A 23980-nucleotide genomic window follows, 5' to 3' on the forward strand; every position below is an offset into this window, starting at 1 on the left:
TCCTCGCCACAGGGTTTACGAGTGCAACAAGCGCTGCAAGTGCAACCCCAACATGTGCAACAACCGCCTGGTGCAGCACGGCCTCCAGATCCGGCTGCAGCTCTTCAAGACGCAGAACAAAGGCTGGGGCATCCGCTGCCTGGACGACATCGCCAAGGGCTCCTTCGTCTGCATCTACGCAGGTAATGTCCCTGGGATCAACCATTGGCAAGGTTAACTGGTTTTTAGTCTCATTTTTTTTGCATCTCGCAAATAAATCTATCATACACATAATAGTATTAAATACTCCCCACCAAATAGTCCCCACCAATGATGGCCCTGGACCTCACTTGACACACAGAACCTCCATGAGCAAAGAAAAACACTGGAGAGGTTTGGGGGAAATTCACCTTGATTTATAGCCATGGTAGGTACTGGGATTTTAGTTCACCTGCAACCAAAGAGCACTCTGACCCCACCACGCTGGCTCTGGACCTCACTTGACACGCAAAAGTCCATGACCTAAGAAAAACACTAGAGAGGTTTGCGGGGATTTCAGTTTGATTTATAGCCGTTGTAAGTACTGGGATTTATAGTTCACCTGCAATCAGAGAGCACTCTGGTCCCCACCGATGATGGCCCTGGACCTCACTTGGCACGCAGAACCTCAATGACCAGGAAAATGTGAAATCCCATGGCTCTGCTGCTTGTTGTCCTGCAGGGAAAATCCTGACGGACGACTTTGCCGACAAGGAGGGCCTGGAGATGGGCGACGAGTACTTTGCCAACCTGGACCACATTGAGAGCGTGGAGAACTCCAAGGAGGGCTATGAGAGCGAGGCCAAGTGCTCCTCCGACAGCAGCGGAGTCAACCTCAAGGACGACGACGACAACTCGGGCTCAGACGACCAGGAGGAGTCTAACGAGGACAGCTCGGACGACAACTTTTGCAAAGACGAGGACTTCAGCACCAGCTCCGTCTGGCGCAGCTACGCCACCCGCCGCCAGACCCGGGGCCAGCGGGAGAACGGGGTCTCAGAGACCGCCTCCAAGGACTCCGGGGTGGTCCGGCAGGTCAGCAACGAGGAGGGCCTGCCTTGCAAGCCCCCCGTCTCCGAGGAGACCTCCAAAAACAAGGTGGTGTCCTGGCTGAGTGCCAACCCCATGGCGGACGGGATGCAAGACGGCGACAGCCGCTCCTCCTTGCGCCTCCACGAAACGGGGGCCGCCCCGAAGACCGAAGCGGCGGAGAGTGAGAAGCCCGGGGCGTTTGTGTTTGGCGGCTCAGAGGGAGAGACCAAAGTGAAGAAGAAAGAGGTATGGTATATAGGTTAATTGATTAGTCCACTGTCCATATCTATCTATCTATCCACATAATAAAATTGTAAGCACCAGCCGAGATCTGGAGGGCGGGGAGGTGGGGTTGCAGTGGTCTATAGGGATTCCATCTCCCTGACCAGATACCCCATCCCACAGTCAACCATTTTTGAATGTGTCCACTTGAGAATAGGTGAACGGGACAGAATAGGGATTCTGTTAGTGTACCGTCCACCCCACTGCACTACAGTCTCCCTACCTGAGCTAGCCAGGATGGTCTCGAGCCTGGCGTTGGAGTCCCAGCGGCTTATTGTGCTGGGGGAGGTATGGTATATAGGTTAATTGATTAGTCCACTGTCCATATCTATCTATCCACATAATAAAAGTGTAAGCACCAGCCGAGATCTGGAGGGCGGGGAGGTGGGGTTGCAGTGGTGTATAGGGATTCCATCTCCCTGACCAGATGCCCCATCCCACAGTCAACCATTTTTGAATGTGTCCACTTGAGAATAGGTGACCGGGACAGAATAGGGATTCTGTTAGTGTACCGTCCACCCCACTGCACTACAGTCTCCCTACCTGAGCTAGCCAGGATGGTCTCGAGCCTGGCGTTGGAGTCCCAGCTTATTGTGCTGGGGGACTTCAGCATCCACGCCGATGCCACCTTCTCAGGAGCAGCTCAGGACTTCATGTCTTCCATGGCGACCATGGGGCTGTCCGAACTGATATCTGGCCCTACTCAAGGCTGTCCAAATACATCTCCACTTATGAACCTTCGAGGACCTTAAGATCATCTGGAGAGGCCCTGCTTTCAATCCTGCCATAATCAAAAGCACGGCTGGCGGGGATGAGACACAGGGCCTTCTCAGTAGTGGCCCCTCAGCTATGGAACGCCCTTCCTATGGAGATTAGATTGGCTTCTTCGCTTTTAGCATTTCAGAAAAAACTCAAGACATGGCTATTTGAGCAGGCATTTGTGAATACCGCCTAGAGTCACCGGAAGGCTGAGAGGGGTGGTATACAAATACTGTAAATAAATAAGTACAGGGGTCCCTCGCTACTTTGCGGTTCGCTTTTTGCGGACTCGCTGTTTTGCGGTTTTTCAATACGGGCTTTCTCTGTATAGAGATTCTGCCTCTCCTGATATAGCCGGAGCCCAGGATTACGTAAACAATACGTTCAAGAAGGGTTATGTAGTGTATAAGTGTGTGGGGAGGGTTTATAAATACTTAAAATAGTGTACAATCTCAAAGCAACCCAATAATTATAAAACTACTAACAATTTATAATATGATAGATAGTAACATAATAAAACGTTGTAGTTCACCCCACATTACGTCACAGCACTGTGACCCCCGCTGACAATGGACCTGGGCTACATTTGGCACACAGAACCCCCGTGTCCTAAGAAAAATACTGGAGAAGTTTGGGGGGAATTGACCTTGATTTATAGCCATTGTAGGTACTGGGATTTATAGTTCACCTGCAATCAAAAAGCGCTCTGGACCCCATCAGCGATGGCCCTGGACCTAACTTGGCACACAGAATCACCATGAATAACTCAACCGACTGGAGGAGTTTGAGGGGACTGACTCAGCTTGGTGGGAGTTATAGTTTACCTTACAGCCAGAGAGCACACTCATCCCCACCGATGATGCATCTAGAGCAAACTTTAAGTACTGATGGACTTCTATTATTTCTGTCTTTTCCTTACTGCAGGAATCTGAAGATGGTAAAGCAAAGCCCTCACAGTAAGCTTTTAGTTTTGATTAACCATATTATTATTATTATTATTATTATTATTAATGTTATTGATGTTATTATAAATTTTAACCCTGTACCTAACTTCGACTACCTCTAACAAGCATCGAGTTGTAGGGAGAAGTGGGTAATACATTATTATTATTATTATTATTATTATTATTATTATTATTATTATTTATTCTTAGCCATATTATTATTATTATTAATGCTATTGATATTATTATTATGAATCTTACCTCTGTACCTAACTTTGACTAACTCTAACAAGCATCGAATTGCAGGGAGAAGTGGGTAATACATTATTGTTATTATCATTATCATTATTAATTCTTAACCATATTATTATTATTATTTTTACCTCTGTACCTAACTTTGACTAACTCTAACAAGCATCGGGTTGCAGGGAGAAGTGGGTAATACATTATTATTATTATTAATAATAATAATAATGTTATTGATATTATTATTATAAATCTTACCTCTGTACCTAACATCGACTAACTCTAGGGAGAAGTGGGTAATATATTACTATTGTTATTATTATTATTATTATTATCATTTATTCTTAACCATATTATTATTATTATTATTAATGTTATTGATATTATTATTATAAATCTTACCTCTGTACCTAACTTCGACTAACTCTAGGGAGAAGTGGGTAATACATTATTATTATTGTTATTTTTATTATTATTATTTATTCTTAACCATATTATTATTATTATTATTGATATTATATTTTTTACGTCTGTACCTAACTTTGACTAACTCTAACAAGCATCGAGTTGCAGGGAGAAGTGGGTAATATATTATTATTATTATTATTATTAATTCTTAACCATATTATTATTATTATTATTGATGTTATTAATATTATAAGTTTTGCCTTTGTACCTAACTTTGACTAACTCTAACAAGCACTGAATTGCAGGGAGAAGTGGGTAATATATTATTATTATTATTATTATTATTATTATTATTAATTCTTAACATTATTATTATTATTATTATTAATGTCATCGCCATCTTGAAGCCAGGCAAAGACCGCAATGACCCAAAAAGCTACAGAGCAATCTCCCTGTTGTGCCACCTCTACAAAGTTCTGGAGAGACTTATTTTGCATAGAATTACGGAAAAAATAGACCCCTGTCTGATTCCACAGCAAGCTGGCTTCAGGAAAGGCAAAAGCTGCACATCGCAAGTGCTGAACCGGACTCAGCACATAGAAGATGGCTTTGAAAGGCAGCAGGTCACAGGAGCTGTCTTCATAGACCTGTCAGCAGCCTATGAGACTGTGAACCACCTCCTCCTCCTGAGGAAAATGTATAATATCACAAAGGATGACCACCTCACCCGCCTCATAGGAAAGCTGCTACAAAACAGGAGCTTTTTGGTTGAGTTCCAGGGCCAGAGAAGCAGATGGCGGAAACAGAAGAACGGCCTGCCTCAGGGGAGCGTGCTTGCTCCATCCATGTTCAACATCTACACAAATGACCAGCCACTGCCAGAAGGGACAGAGAGCTTCGTCTATGCTGATGATCGTGCCATCACCGCTCAAGCAGGGAGCTTTGAGATGCTAGAACAGAAACTCTCCGAAGCTCTAGGTGCTCTTACTGCCTATTACAGGGAAAACCAGCTGATCCCTAATCCATCTAAAACACAGACATGTGCCTTTCATCTCAAGAACAGAGAAGCATCCTGAGCTCTCAGGATTATTACCTGGGAAGGAATCCCACTGGAGCATTGCAGCGCACCCAAATACCTGGGAGTCACTCTGGACCGTGCTCTAACCTGCAAGAAGCACTGCCTGAACATCAAGCAAAAAATGGGTGCTAGAAACAATATCATACGAAAGCTGACTGGCACAACCTGGGGATCACAACCAGACACAGTGAAGACATCTGCCCTTGTGCTATGCTACTCTGCTGCTGAGTACGCATGCCCAGTGTGGAACACATCTCACCACACTAAAACAGTGGATGTGGCTCTTCATGAGATATGGAGTGTCTGCGCCCCACACCACTGGAGAAATCACACTGTCTAGCCGGTATTGCACCACCTGACATCCGCCGGGAAGTGGCAGCCAATAGTGAAAGGACCAAGGCAGAGACATCTCCAGCCCATCCCCTGTTTGGGTATCAGCCAGCACGTCAACGACTTAAATCTAGAAATAGTTTTCTAAGATCTACAGAGACACTCGCTGGAACACCTCAGCAAGCGAGAGTCCAAAAGTGGCAGGCTCAAACCCAGAACCTCAACCAATGGCTGATACCAAATGAGAGACTCCCCCCTGGGCATAGTTTTCTAAGATCTACAGCAGTGTTTCTCAACCTGGGGGTCGGGACCCCTGAGGGGGTCATGAGAGGGTGTCAAAGGGGTCACCAAAGACCATCAGAAAACATAGTATTTTCTGTTGGTCATTGGGATTCTGTGTGGGAAATTTGACCCAATTCTATTGTTCGTCGAGTTCAGAATGCTCTTGATTGTAGGTGGTCTGTAAATCCCAACAACTACAACTCCCAAATGTCAAGGCCTATTTTCCCCAGACTCCACCAGTGTTTACATTTGGGCATATTGAGTATTCGTGCCAAGTTTGGTCCAGATCCATAATTGCATGAATCCACAGCACTCCTCTGAATATAGGTGAACTACAACTCCCAAACTCAAGGTCAATGCCTACAAAACCCTTCCAGTGTTTTCTGTTGGTCGTGGTAGTTCTGTGTGCCAAGTTCAGTTTAAATCCATCACTGGGGGAGTTCAGAATGCTCTTTGATTATAGATGAGCTATAAATCCCAGCAACTTCAACTCCCAAATTACAAAATCAATCCTCCCCCCGCCCCACCAACCCCACTGGCATTCACATTAGGGCATATTGGGTTGTTGTTGTTGTTCATTCGTTCAGTTGTCTCCGACTCTTCGTGACCTCATGGACCAGTCCACGCCAGAGCTCCCTGTCGGCCGTCACCACCCCCAGCTCCTTCAGGGTCATTTGTGCTCAATTTAGTAAAATGAGAGGTATCAAGTAGCATGGTTGGGGGTCACCACAACATATGGAACTGCATTAAGGGGTCACAACATTAGCAAGGTTGAGAACCACTGCTCTACAGAGACACTCGCTGGAACACCTCAGCAAGCGGGAGTCCAAAAGTGGCAGGCTCAAAACCAGAACCTCAATCAATGGCTGATACCAAATGAGAGACACACAGAAGACTGGGCGACTTGGAAGGCGCTGAACAGACTACGCTCTGGCACCACGAGATGCAGAGCCAACCTGAAGAAATGGGGCCACAAAGTGGAGTCCACGACATGCGAGTGTGGAGAGGAGCAAACCACTGACCACCTGCTGCAATGCACCCTGAGCCCTGCCACATGCACCAGGGAGGACCTTCTTGCGGCAACACCAGAGGCACTCCAAGTGGCCAGATACTGGTCAAAAGACATTGAATCAACTACCAAACTCACACATTTTGTATTTTCTCTGTTTGTTTGCTTTGTTCTGTTAGAAATGTAATATAATAAATGTAATATAATCGCAGCGCTCTCTGGACCATCCTCCACAAAATCGGGTGCCCAAGCAAATTCGTGAACATCCTGCGGCTCCTCCATGATGACATGATGGCAACAGTCTTGGACAGCAGCGGCTCCCAAAGTGACCCATTTAAGGTGGAATCGGGTGTCAAACAGGGATGTGTTATTGCCCAACTCTATTCTCCATCTTCATTGCTATGATACTTCACCTTGTTGATGGGAAGCTTCCCACCGGAGTGGAAATAATCTATCGGACAGATGGCAAGCTATTCAACCTCAGCAGACTGAAAGCCAAAACCAAGGTTACAACAACATCTGTTCTAGAACTTCAGTATGCTGATGACAATGTCGTCTGTGCACATTCAGAAGAAGATCTACAAGCCACTCTAAACACCTTTGCAGAAGCATACGAGAAGCTCGGCTTGTCATTGAACATTGAGAAAACCAAGGTGCTGTTCTAGCAGTCACCAGTCAACCCCTCTCCAATGCCAGAGATACAGCTTAATGGTGTAACATTAGAAAATGTTGATCATTTCCGCTCCCTTGGCAGCCACCTCTCCACCAAAGTCAACATTGACACCGAAATACAACACCGCCTGAGCTCTGCAAGCGCAGCATTTTTCTGAATGAAGCAGAGAGTGTTTGAGGACCGGGACATCCGTAGGGAGACCAAGGTGCTTGTTTATAAAGCTATTGTCCTCCCAACCCTGCTATACACCTGCGAGACATGGACTGTCTACAGATGTCAACATTGACACCGAAATACAACACCGCCTGAGCTCTGCAAGCGCAGCATTTTTCTGAATGAAGCAGAGAGTGTTTGAGGACCGGGACATCCGTAGGGAGACCAAGGTGCTTGTCTATAAAGCTATTGTCCTCCCAACCCTGCTATACACCTGCGAGACATGGACTGTCTACAGATGTCAACATTGACATTGAAATACAACACCGCCTGAGCTCTGCAAGTGCAGCTTTTTTCCGAATGAAGCAGAGAGTGTTTGAGGACCGGGACATCCGTAGGGAGACCAAGGTGCTTGTTTATAAAGCTATTGTCCTCCCAACCCTGCTATACACCTGCGAAACGTGGACTGCCTATAGACGTCAACATTGACACTGAAATACAACACCGCCTGAACTCTGCGAGTGCAGCATTTTTCCGAATGAAGCAGAGAGTGTTTGAGGACCGGGACATCCGTAGGGAGACCAAGGGGCTTGTTTATAAAGCTATTGTCCTCCCAACCCTGCTATACACCTGCGAAACGTGGACTGTCTACAGACGTCAACATTGACACTGAAATACAACACCGCCTGAACTCTGCGAGTGCAGCATTTTTCCGAATGAAGCAGAGAGTGTTTGAGGACCGGGACATCCGTAGGGAGACCAAGGTGCTTGTCTATAAAGCTATTGTCCTCCCAACCCTGCTATACACCTGCGAGACATGGACTGTCTACAGATGTCAACATTGACATTGAAATACAACACCGCCTGAGCTCTGCAAGTGCAGCTTTTTTCCGAATGAAGCAGAGAGTGTTTGAGGACCGGGACATCCGTAGGGAGACCAAGGTGCTTGTTTATAAAGCTATTGTCCTCCCAACCCTGCTATACACCTGCGAAACGTGGACTGCCTATAGACGTCAACATTGACACTGAAATACAACACCGCCTGAACTCTGCGAGTGCAGCATTTTTCCGAATGAAGCAGAGAGTGTTTGAGGACCGGGACATCCGTAGGGAGACCAAGGGGCTTGTTTATAAAGCTATTGTCCTCCCAACCCTGCTATACACCTGCGAAACGTGGACTGTCTACAGACGTCAACATTGACACTGAAATACAACACCGCCTGAACTCTGCGAGTGCAGCATTTTTCCGAATGAAGCAGAGAGTGTTTGAGGACCGGGACATCCGTAGGGAGACCAAGGTGCTTGTCTATAAAGCTATTGTCCTCCCAACCCTGCTATATGCCTGCGAAACATGGACTGTCTACAGACGTCACATGCAACTCCTGGAATGATTCCATCAGCGCTGCCTCCGGAAAATCCTGCAAATCTCTTGGGAAGACAAGCGGACAAACGTTAGCGTGATGGAAGAAGCAAAGACCACCAGCATTGAAGCGATGGTCCTCCGCCACCAACTCCGCTGGGCCGACCACGTTGTCCGAATGCCTGACCACCGTCTCCCAAAGCAGTTGCTCTACTCCGAACGGAAGAACGGAAAACGGAACGTTGGTGGGCAGGAAAAGAGATTGAAAGATGGGCTCAAAGCCAACCTTAAAAACTCTGGCATAGACACTGAGAAGTGGGAAGCCCTGGCCCTTGAGCACTCCAGCCGGAGGTCAGCTGTGACCAGCAGTGCTGCAGAATTCGAGGAGGCACGAGTGGAGGGTGAAAGAGTGAAACGTGCCAAGAGGAAGGCCGAGACCGTCTTCCACCTGAAAACTAATGCCCTCACTGCGGAAGAAGATGCAGAGCAAGAATAGGGCTCCACAGCCACATACGGACCCACAAGAATATTGGAAGACAATCATCCTCGGAAAACGAGGGATCGCCTAAGTAAGTAAGTAAGTAATACAGGGTTAGTCAAAATGCATAGGCCAATAAGCCATTCAATTGAATGGCTTATTGGCCTATGCATTTTGACTAACCCTGTATAATGGACTGGCTGCCCTGACACGAGAAATAAATTATTGTTATTGATATGATTATTTGGGACTTTCAAGCTCCGGTCAGGAACTGTTTGGAGAGGTTTCCACCAGGATGGGAAGCCAACCCCGTGGCTAACCTCCCTTTTTGGTTTCCCAGAGGGGCCGCCCCAAAGAGGAACTACGGCTACAACCCCAGGCCCCCCATCCCTGAAGGGATCCGGCGGCCGTTCAGCAAGACGGCCATGCTCCAGAGCCGGAGGCAGCCAGAAGTTCAGACGGAAGCCAAAGACGTGAGTGGCATGTGGTTCTTTCCCCCTGCGGAGACTCCCAAGGGTCATCCAGTCCAGCCCCTCTTTGGTCGGGCAGGAAGGCACCACCAAAACCCTCCCAACAGATGGCCATTGCACCTCAAGGGGGAAATAGGGCTGCAGAATGAAAGGCTCTTAGAGTCTTGTCCCTTCCTTCCCATTAGGACGTACTAATGCTCTCCAGCAGCACCGACAGCGACGGGGACAACAACAACAACGGGAAAGCGAAGGGCAACGACAGCGACGACATCCAGACCATCTCTTCCGGGTCGGACGAGGAGCCGGCGCTGACTGCCGACGGGAAGAAGCCTTCCTCCTCCATGCTGGGTGAGCTCTCTCTCGCAGCCTCAAATCCCCGTGTTCTTTCGGCCTTTGTGGGTAAACTACAACTCCCATCATCACCTGCCATTGCTCCCAGTGCGCACCAATAGTTAAAGTTCATCGTTGATGGGTCTGTGTGTTAAGTTTGGTCTAGATCCGTTGTCAGTGGGGTTCTGGATATGGATGGTCTACAACTCCCTCCAAACCCCCGTAGTTGTTAAAGTTGGTCATGATTGGAGGGATGAACAATAACTCCCAACCAATCCAGGGCCAATAACTCCCAAAATCCAGGGATGAGCGATGAACTAGAACTCCCAAGATCCCGAGTCAATCCAGAGATATAGGATGAACTATAATTCCCAAAATCCAGGGATAAAGGATGAACTATAACTCCCAAAATCCAGGGATAAAGGATGAACTATAACTCTCAAAATCCAGGGATAAAGGATGAACTATAACTTCCAAAATCCAGGGATAAAGGATGAAGTATAACTCCCAAAATCCAGAGATAAGGGACGAATTACCAAAATCCAGGGATATGGGATGAGCTATAACTCCCAAAATCCATGGATAAAGGATGAACTATAACTCCCAAAATCCATGGATAAAGGATGAACTATAACTCCCAAAATCCATGGATAAAGGATGAAGTATAACTCCCAAAATCCTTGGATAAAGGATGAACTATAACTCTCAAAATCCAGGGATAAAGGATGAACTATAACTCCCAAAATCCAGGGATAAAGGATGAACTATAACTCCCAAAATCCATGGATAAAGGATGAAGTATAACTCCCAAAATCCTTGGATAAAGGATGAACTATAACTCTCAAAATCCAGGGATAAAGGATGAACTGTAACTCCCAAAATCCAGAGATAAGGGACGAATTACCAAAATCCAGGGATATGGGATGAGCTATAACTCCCAAAATCCAGATATGTGGGGTGAACTATAACTCAAAATTCATGGTCCGTCCAGAGATGGGAGATGAACTATAACTCCCAAAATGCAGGGATAAGGGATGATCTAACTCCCAAAATCCAGGGCCAATCCAGGGATATGAGATGAACTATAACTCCCAAAATCCAGAGATGTGAGGTGAACTGTAACTCTGAAAACCCATGGATAAGGGATGAACTATAACTCCCAAAATCCAGAGATGTAGGGTGAACTATAACTCCCGAAAACCCATGGGTAAGAGATGAACTATAACTCCCAAAATCCAGAGATGTGGGGTGAACTATAACTCCCGAAAACCCATGGATAAGAAATGAACTATAGCTCCCAAAATCCAGGGCCGATCCAGGGATATGGGATGAACTATAACTCCCAAAATGCAGGGATAGGGATGATCTAAATCCCCAAATCCAGGGCTGCTCCAGGGATATGGGGTGAACTATAACTCCCAAAACCCATGGATAAGAAATGAACTATAACTCCCAAAATCCGGCAGGAGCCGTGAAGAGGCAAGTGGCCGTGAAGTCCACCCGGGGCTTCGCTCTGAAGTCCATGCACGGCATCTCCATGAAGTCCACCCAACTGGCCTACGGGGAGAGCGCCATCGTGCGGAGGAACACGCGCCAGTACTACGACGGGGAGGAGTCCTGCTACATCATCGACGCCAAGCTGGAGGGCAACCTGGGCCGCTACCTCAACGTAAGCGCCTGCCTCGGGGGCTGGATGGCCGTCTGTTGGGAGGGCTTTGATTGTGTCTTCCTGCCTGGAAGAAGGGGAGCAGACTGGATATCTTTTTGGGATGCCTTCTTACTCTAGAATTCTATGATGTAGAGTTCTGGGTGGACATCTGTTGAGAGGGCTTTGATTGTGTCGTCCTGCCTGGAGGAAGAGGAGTGGACTGGATGGCCTTTGGGGTCCCTTCTAACTAGAATTTTGTGTTGAGAGGGTTTTGATTGTGTCTTCCTGCCTGACAGAAGAGGGGCAGATTGGATGGCCTTTGGGGGTCCCTTCCGACTCTAGAAGTCAGTGATGCAGAGTCTGGATGGACATCTGTTTAAAGGGCTTTGATTGTGTTTTCATGTCTGGAAGAAGAGGGGCAGACTGGATACCTTTGGGAGGTCCCTTCTGACTTGATAATTCTATGATGCAAAGTCTGGATGGACATCTGTCGAGAGGGCTTTAATGGTGTCTTCCTGCCTGGCAGAAGGGGGTGGACTGGATATCCTTTGGGGGTCCCTTCTGACTCGATAATGTTATGATACAAAGTCTGGGGGTCCCTTCCGACGCTAGAATTCTATGATGCAGAGTCTGGATAGACATCTGTTGAGAGGGCTTTAATTGTGTATTCTGCCTTGAAGAAGGGGGTGGACTGGATATCCTTTGGGGGTCCCTTCCGACACGATAATTTTATGATGCAGATGGATATCTGGATGGATATCTGTTGAGAGGGCTTTGATTGTGTGTTCCTACCTGGCAGAAAGGGGGGGGGGGTGGACTGGCTGGCCTTTGGGGGTTCATTCCAACTAGAATTTTGTGATGGACATCTGTTAAGAGGGCTTTGATTGTGTCTTCCTGTCTGGAAGAGGGGGGGCAGATTGGATATCCTTTGGGGATCCCTTTCAACTGTAGAAGTCTATAATGCAAAGTCTGGATGGACATCTGTCGAGAGGGCTTTGATTGTGTCTTCCTACCTGGCAGAAGGGGAGATGTTCTGGATGGCCTTTGGGAGTCCCTTCTCACTAGAATTTTGTGATGGACATCTGTTGAAAGGGCTTTGCTTGTGTCTTCTGCCTGGCAGAAGGGGGAGTGCACTGGATGACCTTTGGGGGTCCCTTCCAACTCTAGAAGTCTATAATGCAAAGTCTGGATGGACATCTGTTGAGAGGGCTTTGATTGTGTCTTCCTGCCTGACAGAAGAGGGGCAGACTGGGATATCCTTTGGGCGTCTTTTCCAACTCTTGAAATCAATGATGCAGAATCTGGATGGACATCTTTTGAGAGGGCTTTGATTGTGTCGTCCTGCCTGGAAGAAGGGGGTGGACTGGATGGCCTTTAGGGGTCCCTTCTAACTAGAATTTTGTGATGGACATCTGTTGAGAGGGCTTTGATTGTGTCTTCCTGCCAGGCAGAAGAGGGGCAGACTGGATGGCCTTTGGGAATCTCTCCCAACTCTTGAAATCAGTGATGCAGAATCTGGATGGACATCTGTTGAGAGGGCTTTGATTGTGTCTCCATGTCTGGCAGAAGAGGGACAGACTGGGGTATCCTTTGGGAGGTCCCTTCTGACTTGATAATTCTATGATGCAAAGTCTGGATGGACATCTGTTGAGAGGGCTTTGATTGTGTCTTCCTGCCTGGACGGAGGAGGTCTCTTCCAACTTTAGGATTCTATGATTCAGATGTCCATCCGTTGAGAGGGCTTTGATTGTGCCCTTCAGGTCCTATCCCAATGCTATCATAGAATCCTAGGCCCAATCCGATCACTCCTGAAAGATGGCCATCCAGCTCGACAGACAAGGATACTAGGTTCCAAGAGCTAGATGGGATCCTCAAGGGTCATCCAGTCCAGCTCCTTCTGCCAGGCACAATCAAAGCCCTCCCGACAGATGGCCAGCTTAGGGCGGAATCTCTTTCCTTGCGACTTTCTGTTGTTCACATCTCCAGGGACTTTGGGAGCTGTAGTTCGCAAGGAGTCTTGCTGGGGTGTGTGTTGTGTTGCTGTAAACGTGGTCCCTGGCTTTTCTTGCCCTTCCAGCACAGCTGCAGTCCGAACCTTTTCGTCCAGAACGTCTTTGTGGACACGCACGACCTCCGCTTTCCCTGGGTGGCCTTCTTCGCCAGCAAGTAAGCCTTAGAAAATAGTAATAAATAGAGGAAAATAATACATGTAATAATAATAATAATAATAATAATAATAATAATAATAATGTAAATGTTGTAATAATAAATTAAAAATGTAATAAAAATAATACGAGGTAAAGAATGTAAATGTAATAATAATAGAGTAAAATAATGGTAATAGAGTAAAATTATAAGTTTAATAATAACAATAATAGAGCAAAATAATAAATGTCATAATAATAATAATAGAGTAAAATAATGTAAATGTTGCAATAATAGAGTAAATTAAAAATGTAATAAAAATAATAAGAGGAAAATAATGTAAATGTAATAATAATAATAATAAAGTGAAATAATAACTGTAATAAAATGATAATAGAGTAAAATAATAATTATAATAATAATAGAGTAAAATAATGTAAATGTTGTAATATTAAATTTAAAAACGTAATAAAAATAATACGAGGTAAATAATGTAAATGTAATAATAATCGAGTAAAATAATCAAAATAGAGTAAAATCATAAGTTTAATAATAACAATAATAGAGTAAAATAATAGATATAATAATAACAATAATAATAGAGTAAAATAACAAATGTAATAACAACCTATAGTAGAGTAAAATAATAAATATAATAATAATAGAGTAAAATAAATGTAATAATAACCTATATTATTATTTTATAATAAAATAATAAATGTAGTAACAACATGTAATTCATAGAGTAAAATAATAAAGGTAATAACAATAAATACAGTAAAGTAATACATTTAATAATAATAATAATAATAATAATAATAATAATAGAGTAAAATAAATGAATGTAATAATAACAATAATAGAGTAAAATAATAAATGTAATAATAACCTATAATAGAGTAAAATAATAAATGTAATAACAAATGTAATGAATACAGTAAAGTAATTCATTTAAAAATAATAATAACAATAATAGAGTAAAATAATAAATGTAATAATAACCTATAATAGAGTAAAATAATAAATATAATGATAATAGAGTAAAATAATAAATGTAATAATATCAATAATCGAGTAAGAAAATAAATGTAATAGAGTAAAATAATAAATATAATAGAGTAAAATAATAAATGTAATAACATGTAATGAATAGAGTAAAATGATAAATTTAATAATAATAATAAATGTAATAACAATAATAGAGTAAAATAATAACCTATAATAGAGTAAAATAATGAATGTAATAATAATAATAGAGTAAAATAATACATGTAATAATAACAATAATAAAGTAAAATAGTAAATGTAATAATAACATATAATGGATTAAAATAAGAAATATAATAATAATTGAGTAAAATAATATATTTAATAATAATAATAATAATAATAATAATAATAGAGTAAAATAATAAATAACCTTGACTTGTGTATTAGCCAAGGGGGGCTTTTTCAGCCTTAAAAACTAGGAAATTATTTTAAAATAGATTGTTTTGTCTATGTTTTGATTTGTCTTTTCTTTAAATACATTGGGGATCTATTTTTTTAATTAGATTAAAATAAAACCAAAAACAAACCTGTATTTCATTGCGTAATAGTCACCACCGCATTATAGTCGCATCCCCATTTTTGGGGGCGTGTGGCCAAATTGGGTTTGTCTGGGGTGTTCCTCGCATAATAGTCGCAGAGCCGTTTGGGGCTTATTCCTCCTTCTTTCTTTCTTTCTGTCCTCTCGTCCTTCTCTGAAGGCAAGACACTTTCAAAACTATGAGAATGAGTTCTCTGGAACCTGGATCTTTGTTCTTTTCTCCAAAGAGCTCCATTTCAGATTTTGTAAACTGCTTTGTGTTGAGAGAAAGAAAGAATGAAAGAAAGAAAGAAAGAAAGAAAGAAAGAAGAAATCTTCCCTTCTCCTTTCTCAAAGGCAAAACGGTTTAGCAAAACGGAAGGAATAGAAATTGAGCCTCTCCTCCACCTTTTTTGGGAGGTGAAACGGTTTATTTTTAAATCAAAGGTGAATTTTTTTCATCACGTAATAGTCGCACCTTTTATCCACATTTCCTCTCTCTCCAGATTTATTTTTACAAGGATTTTAAACACTTCTCATTCAAATTACGGCTTCCATTATGTGTGGAAAGGCGAGGCAATATCTGAATAATTTAAGGATGCCACTGCCGGGGATGAAAAATTGGGCTTTCCACATTTGCAAGTCAAATCAGAAAATGTATAGCCTTGAGCAAATGTTTTAAACTTCTTCCGCGTGCCGTTCCCAGACAGTCCAGAACTCTTAGCTTTTGAAAATATTGGGAGTTGGAAGAGACCTCCAAAGACCATCCAGCCCAACCCCCTTGGAGATGGAAACATGACCTTTGGCCCATTGCGACACCCCTTTTTTGGAAGCCATCCCTGCGGGGATTTTCCAACACAAATAGAAAGAAATCTCTCCTTGCCTCTCTCCAAACAACACCAAGATTTCAAATATGTTTAACCAGACCTTGACAAGGTTACCCTTTGGATACAGCTCTTAGAATCCACTACGCTGCAACTATTATGTGAGGAAATACAGTAACCACTCCTTGAAAATCTTACCCTTTGGATACAGCTCCTAGAATCCCTTACGCTGCGACTATTATGTGAGGAAATATAGTAAGCACTCTTTGAAAATCTTACCCTTTGGATACAGAATCCCTTACACCGCGACTATTATGTGAGGAAATACAGTAACCACTCCTTGAAAATCTTACCCTTTGGATGCAGCTCTTAGAATCCTTTATGCTGCGACTATTATGTGAGGAAATAGAGTAACCACTCCTTGAAAATCTTACCCTTTGAATACAGAATCCCTTACACCGCGACTATTATGTGAGGAAACAGAGTAACCACTCCTTGAAAATCTTACCCTTCAGATGCAGCTCTTAAAATCCTATATGCTGCAACTATTATGTGAGGAAATAGAGTAATCACTCCTTGAAAATCTTATCCTTTGGATACAACTCTTAGAATCCCTTACGCTGCGACTATTTTGTGAGGAAATACAGTAACCACTCCTTGAAAATCTTACCGTTTGGATACAGCTCCTAGAATCCCTTACACTGCGACTATTATGTGAGGAAATACAGTAACCACTCCTTGAAAATCTTATCCTTTGGATACAGAATCCCTCACGCTGCGACTGTTATGTGAGGAAATACAGTACAGGCAGTCTCCTAATTACGAATTCTTTTGCAGGAGAATCCGCGCGGGCACAGAGCTGACGTGGGACTACAACTACGAAGTGGGGAGCGTCGAAGGCAAGGAGCTCCTCTGCTGCTGCGGAGCCATCGAGTGCCGCGGCCGGTTGCTGTGAGGCGGGGAACACCAAGGACAGGCCGCTCTGTAAAAACCCAGAGAGACGAACAACAAACTGGAGTCAAGGAGCCCCCAATCGCTGTCCCTGTCCCACCACCTCACAGTGTTTTGGCATTTCTTCTTTCACGGTGGTCCGTTGGCCGCCTTGACGAGGTTGTCTTCATTTTAATGTTGTGTATTGTGTTTGTGGAAGGAGTGTTCCTTCCTTTTTGGTCCCACAGTTGTTTGAAAGCAATAAAATGGGCTTTTTAATGCCTAAATGACGACTCCATCGGCATGGTAGAAAGAAGGAAGGATGGATAGATGGAGGGAAGGAGAGAGGGAGGGAAAGAAGGCAGGATGGAAGGAAAGAAGGATGGATAGAAGGCAGGATGGAGGGAAGGAAGAAAGAATGAATGGAAGGAAGGAAGGATGCATACAAAGAAGGAAGAAAGGGTGCATGGAAGGAAAGGATGGAAGGATGGAAAAAAGAATGGATGGAAGGAGGGCAGGAAGAAAGGATGGAGGGAAGGAGAGAGGGAGGGGAAAAAGGAAGGATGGATGGAGGGAAGGAAGGATGGATAGAAGGCAGGATGGATAGAAGGAAGAAAGGATAAATGGAAGGAAGGAGGGATGCATACAAAGAAGGAAGAAAGGATGAATGGAAGGGAATGATGGAAGGATGGAAAAAAGAATGGATGGAAGGAGGGCAGGAAGGAAGGATGGAGGGAAGGAGAGAGGGAGGGAAAGAAGGAAGGATGGCTGGATAGAAGGAAGAAAGGATGAATGGAAGGAAGGAAGGAAGGATAGATGGAGGGAAGGAGAGAGGGAGGGAAAGAAGGCAGGATGGCGGGAAGGAAGGATAGATAGAAGGCAGGATGGATAGAAGGAAGAAAGGATGAATGGAAGGAAGGATGGATGGATAGATAGATGGAGGGAAGGAGAGAGGGAGGGAAAGAAGGAAGGATGGCTGGATAGAAGTTAGAAAGGTTGAATGGAAGGAAGGAAGGAAGGATAGATGGAGGGATGGAGAGAGGGAGGGAAAGAAGGCAGGATGGAAGGAAGGATGGATAGAAGGCTGGAAGGATGGAGGGAAGGATGGATGGAAGGAAGGAAGGAAGGCTGCATACAAAGAAGGAAGAAAGGATGAATGGAAGGGAATGATGGAAGGATGGGGAAAAGAATGGATAGAAGGAGGGCAGGATGGAAGGATTAAGGGAAGGAGAGAGGGAGGGAAAGAAGGAAGGATGGATGGATAGAAGGAAGGCAGGATGGATAGAAGGAAGAAAGGATGAATGGAAGGAGGAAAGGATGCATAGAAAGAAGGAAGAAAGTCTCTGGGAGGGTCCTGTCTTCCATGATCTTATTCAATAGTTTTTTTGGGTCCGGTGTTATTTCTTCTGCCATGGTCTTATAGAAAATGGCAGTAAAGCCGTCTGGGCCCGGGGCTTTCGAAGGTTTCAGTTTCCTTATTGCTTTTTGGATCTCTTCGTTTGTTATTTCTTTAAGGATTCCCTTTGTTGCTCTGTGATCTTATCGAGTTGTTGTTTGCTAATGTATGCTGTTATTTCCTCTAAAGTTGAATGTTTTTTTGAGTAAAGATTGGCATAAAATTTTTGAAATTCCTGTGTGATCTCTCTATCTGTAGTAACTTGTTTGTTGTTAGTTTTCAATTTGGTGATCTGCATTGAGTGGAGAGATGGTTGGAAGGTGGGAAGGAAGACTAGAGGGAGGGCTGTAAGAAAGGATTGAAGGAAGGATGGATGGAAAGGAGGATGGGTAGAAGGAAAGATGGATAGAAGGAAGGAAGGAAGGAAGGAAGGAAGGAAGGAAGGAAGGAGAGATGGTTGGAAGGTGGGAAGGAAGACTAGAGGGAGGGCTGTAAGAAAGGATTGAAGGAAGGATGGATGGAAAAAAGGATGGGTAGAAGGAAAGATGGATAGATGGATGGAAGGAAGGAAGGAAGGAAGGAAGGAAGGAAGGAAGGAAGGAAGGAGAGATGGTTGGAAGCCGGGAAGGAAGACTAGAGGGAGGGCTGTAAGAAAGGATTGAAGGAAGGATGGATGGAAAAAAGGATGGGTAGAAGGAAGGATGGATAGATGGAGGGAAGGATGGAGAGATGGATGGAAGGCAGGAAGGAAGACTAGAGGGAGGGCTGTAAGAAAGGATTGAAGGAAGGATGGATGGAAAGGAGGATGGGTAGAAGGAAGGATGGATAGATGGAACGAAGGATGGATGGAGAGATGGAAGGCGAGAAGGAAGACTAGAGGGAGGGCTGTAAGAAATGATTGAAGGAAGGATGGATGGAAAAAAGGATGGGTAGAAGGAAGGATGGATAGATGGAAGGAAGGCAGAAAGGATGGAGAGATGGATGGAAGGCGGGAAGGAAGACGAGGGAAGGTTGTAAGAAAGCATTGAAGGAAGGATGGATGGAAAAAAGGATGGGTGGAAGGAAGGATGGGTAGATGGAGGGAGGGAGGGAGGGAAGGAAGGAAGGAAGGAAGGAGAGATGGATGGATGGATGGATGCCGGGAAGGAAGATTAGAGGGAGGGCTGTAAGAAAGGATTGAAGGAAGGATGGATGGAAAAAAGGATGGGTAGAAGGAAGGACGGATAGATGGAGGTAAGGAAGGAAGAAAGGATGGAGAGATGGATGGATGGCGGGAAGGAAGACTAGAGGGAGGGCTGGTAATCCAGATGGAGACCCCAGACGTAACCATCATGAATGACAACACACCACGTTGTTGTTTTTTTAAACAGAAGTTTTATTAGTTTTATTTAGCTTTTAATAATATATTTAAATTTTCTTTTTTAAAAAAACACAATTTTGGTCTGGAGATGGGCGAATGGTCCTTTCTTCCCCTTGCAAAACCCTCCCTCCCGCTCCTCCCCGGGGCTGGAAACAAGACAAAAACACACACACAAAAAGAATGCCATTGGATCCTCTATTTAGAGTCAATTTTTCTATACATTTCCACTGCTGTTTTGCCTGGACCCCTAGTTTTATTGGTTTTGCAAAAAAAATAATCATCATGGTCCTCAAAAAATGCTATCTAATAAATTAAAAGGAGGGGGAGAAATACCGATAATTGTTCTTCGTTCCCCAAAGAGTGAGAAAAAACCAAGTGAAATACACAGAAAACTGTGTGTTTCGTCGTCAATAAGATGAGAAAAAGGGTGGATTAAATGGAAAAGTGGAAGAGGAGGGAAAAAGACTGGAATCCCCCAAGGAAATGGGTGGAATAGTTGGATGTGAATACGAAGAGAAATGGTGCCATTTGCGGGGAAAGTACGAGTCTCGCGCCACCAATGGCAGCCTTGCTTGACCTTTGGAAATAACCACACCGTCCCCGATTCCTTGCCGTTGTGCCCACCTTCAAATACTTCTATATTACGACTTCAACCCGTCATTTTATGAAATACTTTATATGAGATCAAGGCATCAATAGGTGTTACTTAAATTTACCCAGGTGCTCTTTTTTCTTGTGCAGGAAAAGAGGGAAAGGGAACCGATTTGGTGCAGCTACGAGTAACTCGGCCTTCTCAGTTTGAAGATTTGGCGGCGCCAACTATGGCTTTTCTTCCTCCTTGCAAAGAGTTGGAAACAGAGGATCTGGCTACGTCTCCGAGTCCTGAATGCGAACCTCTACATCCCCGAGAAATGCGGAAATTGGACCCAAGTTGCAAAGCTTTCCTCGTAATACATATATGTGTGTGTGTGAGATGGAAATGGAGGATCTGGCTACGTCTCCGAGTCCTGAATGTGAACCTCTACGTCCCCGAGAAATGTGGAAATTGAACCCAAGTTGCAAAGCTTTCCTCATAATACATATATGTGTGTGTGTGAGATGGAAATGGAGGATCTGGCTACGTCTCCGAGTCCTGAATGTGAACCTCTACGTCCCCGAGAAATGCAGAAATTGGACCCAAGTTGCAAAGCTTTCCTCGTAATACATATATGTGTGTGTGAGATGGAAATGGAGGATCTGGCTACGTCTCAGAGTCCTGAACACGAACCTCTACATCCCCGAGAAATGCGGAAATTCGACTCAAGTTGCAAGGCTTTCCTCATAATACATATATGTGTGTGAGAGATGGAAATGGAGGATCTGGCTACGTCTCCGAGTCCTGAACACGAACCTCTATGTCCCCGAGAAATTCGGAAATTGGACTCAAAATTGGAGATGGAAATGGAGGATCTGGCTACGTCTCCGAGTCCTGAACGTGAACCTCTACGTCCCCGAGAAATGCGGAAATTGGACTCAAAATTCAAGATGGAAATGGAGGATCTGGCCACGTCTCCGAGTCCTGAATGCGAACCTCTACGTTCCCGAGAACTGTGGAAATCGGACTCAAGTTGCAAGACTTTCCTCATAATACATATATGTGTGTGAGAGATGGAAATGGAGGATCTGGCTACGTCTTCGAGTCCTGAATGCGAACCTCTACGTCCCCGAGAAATGTGGAAATTGGACTGGAAATGGAGGATCTGGCTACGTCTCTGAGTCCTGAATGCGAACCTCTACATTCCCGAGAAATGCGGATATTGGACTCAAGTTGCAAGGCTTTCCTCAGAATACATATATGTGTGTGAGAGATGGAAATGGAAGATCTGGCTACATCTCCGAGTCCTGAACGCGAACCTCTACGTCCCCGAGACATGCGGAAATTGGACTGGAAATGGAGGATCTGGCTACGTCTCCCGAGTCCTGAAGATGAACCTCTACGTCCCCGAGAAATGCGGAAATTAGACCCAAGTTGCAAGGCTTTCCTCGTAATACATATATGTGTGTTTGAGATGGAAATGGAGGATCTGGCCACGTCCCCGAGTCCTGAACACGATCCTCTATGTACCCAAGAAATGCGGAAATTGGACCCAAGGAAGGAAAATGGATAGAAGGTAGGATGGATAGATGGAGAGAAGGAGAGAGGGAGGGAAAGAAAGGATGGCGGGAAGGAAGGAAGGAAGAATTGAAGGTAATGATGGAAGGAAAAGAGGAAAGGAAGGAAGGAAGGAAGGAAGGAAGGAAGGAAGGAAGGAAGGAAGGAAGGAAGGAAGGAAGGAAGAATGGCAGGATGGAGAGAAGGATAGATAGATGGTAGGCGTGAAGGAAGACAGGATGGATGGAAGGCGAGAAGGATAGGTGGATGGAAGGGAGAAAGGATGGAGAGAATGATGGAATGATGGCTAGAATGAAGAAAGGATGGATAGAAAGAAGGAAAAGAATGAATGGAAGGAGGGAAGGTAGAAAGGATGGATATCAGGCAGGATTCAAAATTGGAGATGGAAATGGAGGATCTGGCCACGTCTCCGAGTCCTGAATGCGAACCTCTTTGTCCCCGAGAAATGCGGAAATGGGACTCAAGTTGCAAAGCTTTCCTCGTAATACATATATGTGTGTGTGAGATGGAAACGGAGAATCTAGCTACGTCACCGAGTCCTGAATGCAAACCACTACGTCACCGAGAAATGCGAAAATTGGACTCAAGTTGCAAGGCTTTCCTCATAACACATGTGTGTGTGTTTGAGATGGAAATGGAGGATCTGGCTACGTCTCCGAGTCCTGAATTTGAGCTTCTACGTCCCCGAGAAATGCGGAAATTGGACCCAAGTTGGAAGGCTTTCCCCATAATACATATATGTGTGTTTGAGATGGAAATGGAGGATCTGGCTACGTCTCCGAGTCCTGAACGCGAACCTCTACATCCCGAGAAATGCGGAAATTGGACTCAAAATTGGAGATGGAAATGGAGGATCTGGCCACGTCTCCGAGTCCTGAACGTGAACCTCTACGTCCCCGAGAAAGGCAGAAATTGGACCCAAGCTGCAAGGCTTTCCTCGTGATATATATATGTGTATGTGTGTTGTGAAAATCCTGGCACTGAGGAAGATCGAGAGCGGAAACTCTGCTCTCTGATACACTTTGAATTCGAAAGCCTTTTGGCACAGGAAGGGGACCTCGGCTTGAAAAGTTGGACTCTCCAAAGTATATAAAATAACGACTGTCATTTTATGCCTTCTCCTTTCCTACAGCTTCTTAGGTCTTAATTTGGTCAGCAGAGGAGGAAAAGACAGGCGATTTGACGTTAGTTTTAAGGCAATTTGGTCAGGAAGAAAGGGAAGGAAGGAAGAGAAGAGAACAAGGCAAAAGTCCGGCAGAAAGGAGGAGGAGAAGGAAACCAGGTCTCGCTGTCAGGAGAAAAGGTCTTATGGTGGAGTTCTCTTCCATCGCGTATAATTGTCCCATAAGGCATTTGCCCCTTTGTTTCCGAATCCAACTCGAAGCTGACGATTCGAGACGGACTCCTTCATTTGGAAATTCAGAAATGTTCTCCTCGCAGAAAGTTCATGGGGGGGAGGGGGTATTTTCTCTCTCTCTCTCTTTTTTGGTTTTGGCCTCAAAAACAAAACAAAAACAACACGGTCTCCGCTTGTGCATCTTGCGGCAGGCGGCGGGGGAGTCGGCATCGGGAGAAAGCCTCCCCGCTGCCTCCCGAGGAATATAAACGAACGCCAAGGATCATCATTCAACTTTCCGGTGGTTATTGTTCAAGACGGGGTGGCCGTTGGTCAGCGGGCCGTTTTTGGTGGCTGAACCGGCGGCGGCGACGGGCTTCTCGTCTTCCTCGTCGGAGTTGTCCGTCTCGTCCCGGTCGCTGCGCTCATCCTCCACCACCTGCACAGAAGGATCCAGACACAACGTCAAGGCCAGGGGTCCTCAAACTTTTTAAACAGAGGGCCAGGTCACAGTCCCTCAAACTGATGGAGGGCTGGATTATGATTTGAAAAAATAAATAAATGAATTCCAATGTACAATGCACATATGGAGAGAGGGATGGAAGGAGGGAAGACAGATAGAAGGAAGCCAGGAAGGAAGGAAAGATGGAAAAATGGAGGGAAGGCGACAGGGAGGGAAGGAAGGCAGGATGGAAGAAAAAATGAATGGAAGAAGGGAAGGAAGGCAAGATGAAGGGAAGGAAGGAAGCCTGGAAAGAAGGATGGATAGA

The 23980-nt window shown here is 44.7% G+C and overlaps 2 protein-coding genes across 8 annotated transcripts in view; one reads left to right on the forward strand and one right to left on the reverse strand.

Annotated features, from left to right (window-relative positions):
• The window catches only part of SETDB1 (SET domain bifurcated histone lysine methyltransferase 1), a 41772-nt gene extending 23178 nt beyond the window's left edge, over nucleotides 1-18594 (forward strand). For both annotated transcript variants that reach the window (XM_067472358.1, XM_067472359.1), the window contains exons 15-22: nucleotides 13-182; nucleotides 701-1296; nucleotides 3016-3047; nucleotides 9393-9525; nucleotides 9708-9870; nucleotides 11319-11521; nucleotides 13578-13666; nucleotides 16874-18594. In XM_067472358.1, the coding sequence (XP_067328459.1) occupies nucleotides 13-182; nucleotides 701-1296; nucleotides 3016-3047; nucleotides 9393-9525; nucleotides 9708-9870; nucleotides 11319-11521; nucleotides 13578-13666; nucleotides 16874-16991 (1504 nt within the window). In that variant the 3' untranslated portion in view covers nucleotides 16992-18594. The remainder of the gene's footprint in view (nucleotides 1-12; nucleotides 183-700; nucleotides 1297-3015; nucleotides 3048-9392; nucleotides 9526-9707; nucleotides 9871-11318; nucleotides 11522-13577; nucleotides 13667-16873) is intronic.
• A 1125-nt stretch (nucleotides 18595-19719) lies between these two features.
• Nucleotides 19720-23980, reverse strand: part of CERS2 (ceramide synthase 2) — a 36926-nt gene continuing 32665 nt past the window's right edge. For all 6 annotated transcript variants that reach the window (XM_067472355.1, XM_067472351.1, XM_067472350.1 and 3 more), the window contains exon 11: nucleotides 19720-23649. In XM_067472355.1, coding sequence (XP_067328456.1) covers nucleotides 23497-23649 — 153 coding nt within the window. In that variant the 3' untranslated portion in view covers nucleotides 19720-23496. The remainder of the gene's footprint in view (nucleotides 23650-23980) is intronic.

The sequence above is a fragment of the Anolis sagrei genome, chromosome 12, assembly GCF_037176765.1.
Source record: "Anolis sagrei isolate rAnoSag1 chromosome 12, rAnoSag1.mat, whole genome shotgun sequence".
Classification (NCBI taxonomy): Eukaryota; Metazoa; Chordata; class Lepidosauria; order Squamata; family Dactyloidae; genus Anolis; species Anolis sagrei.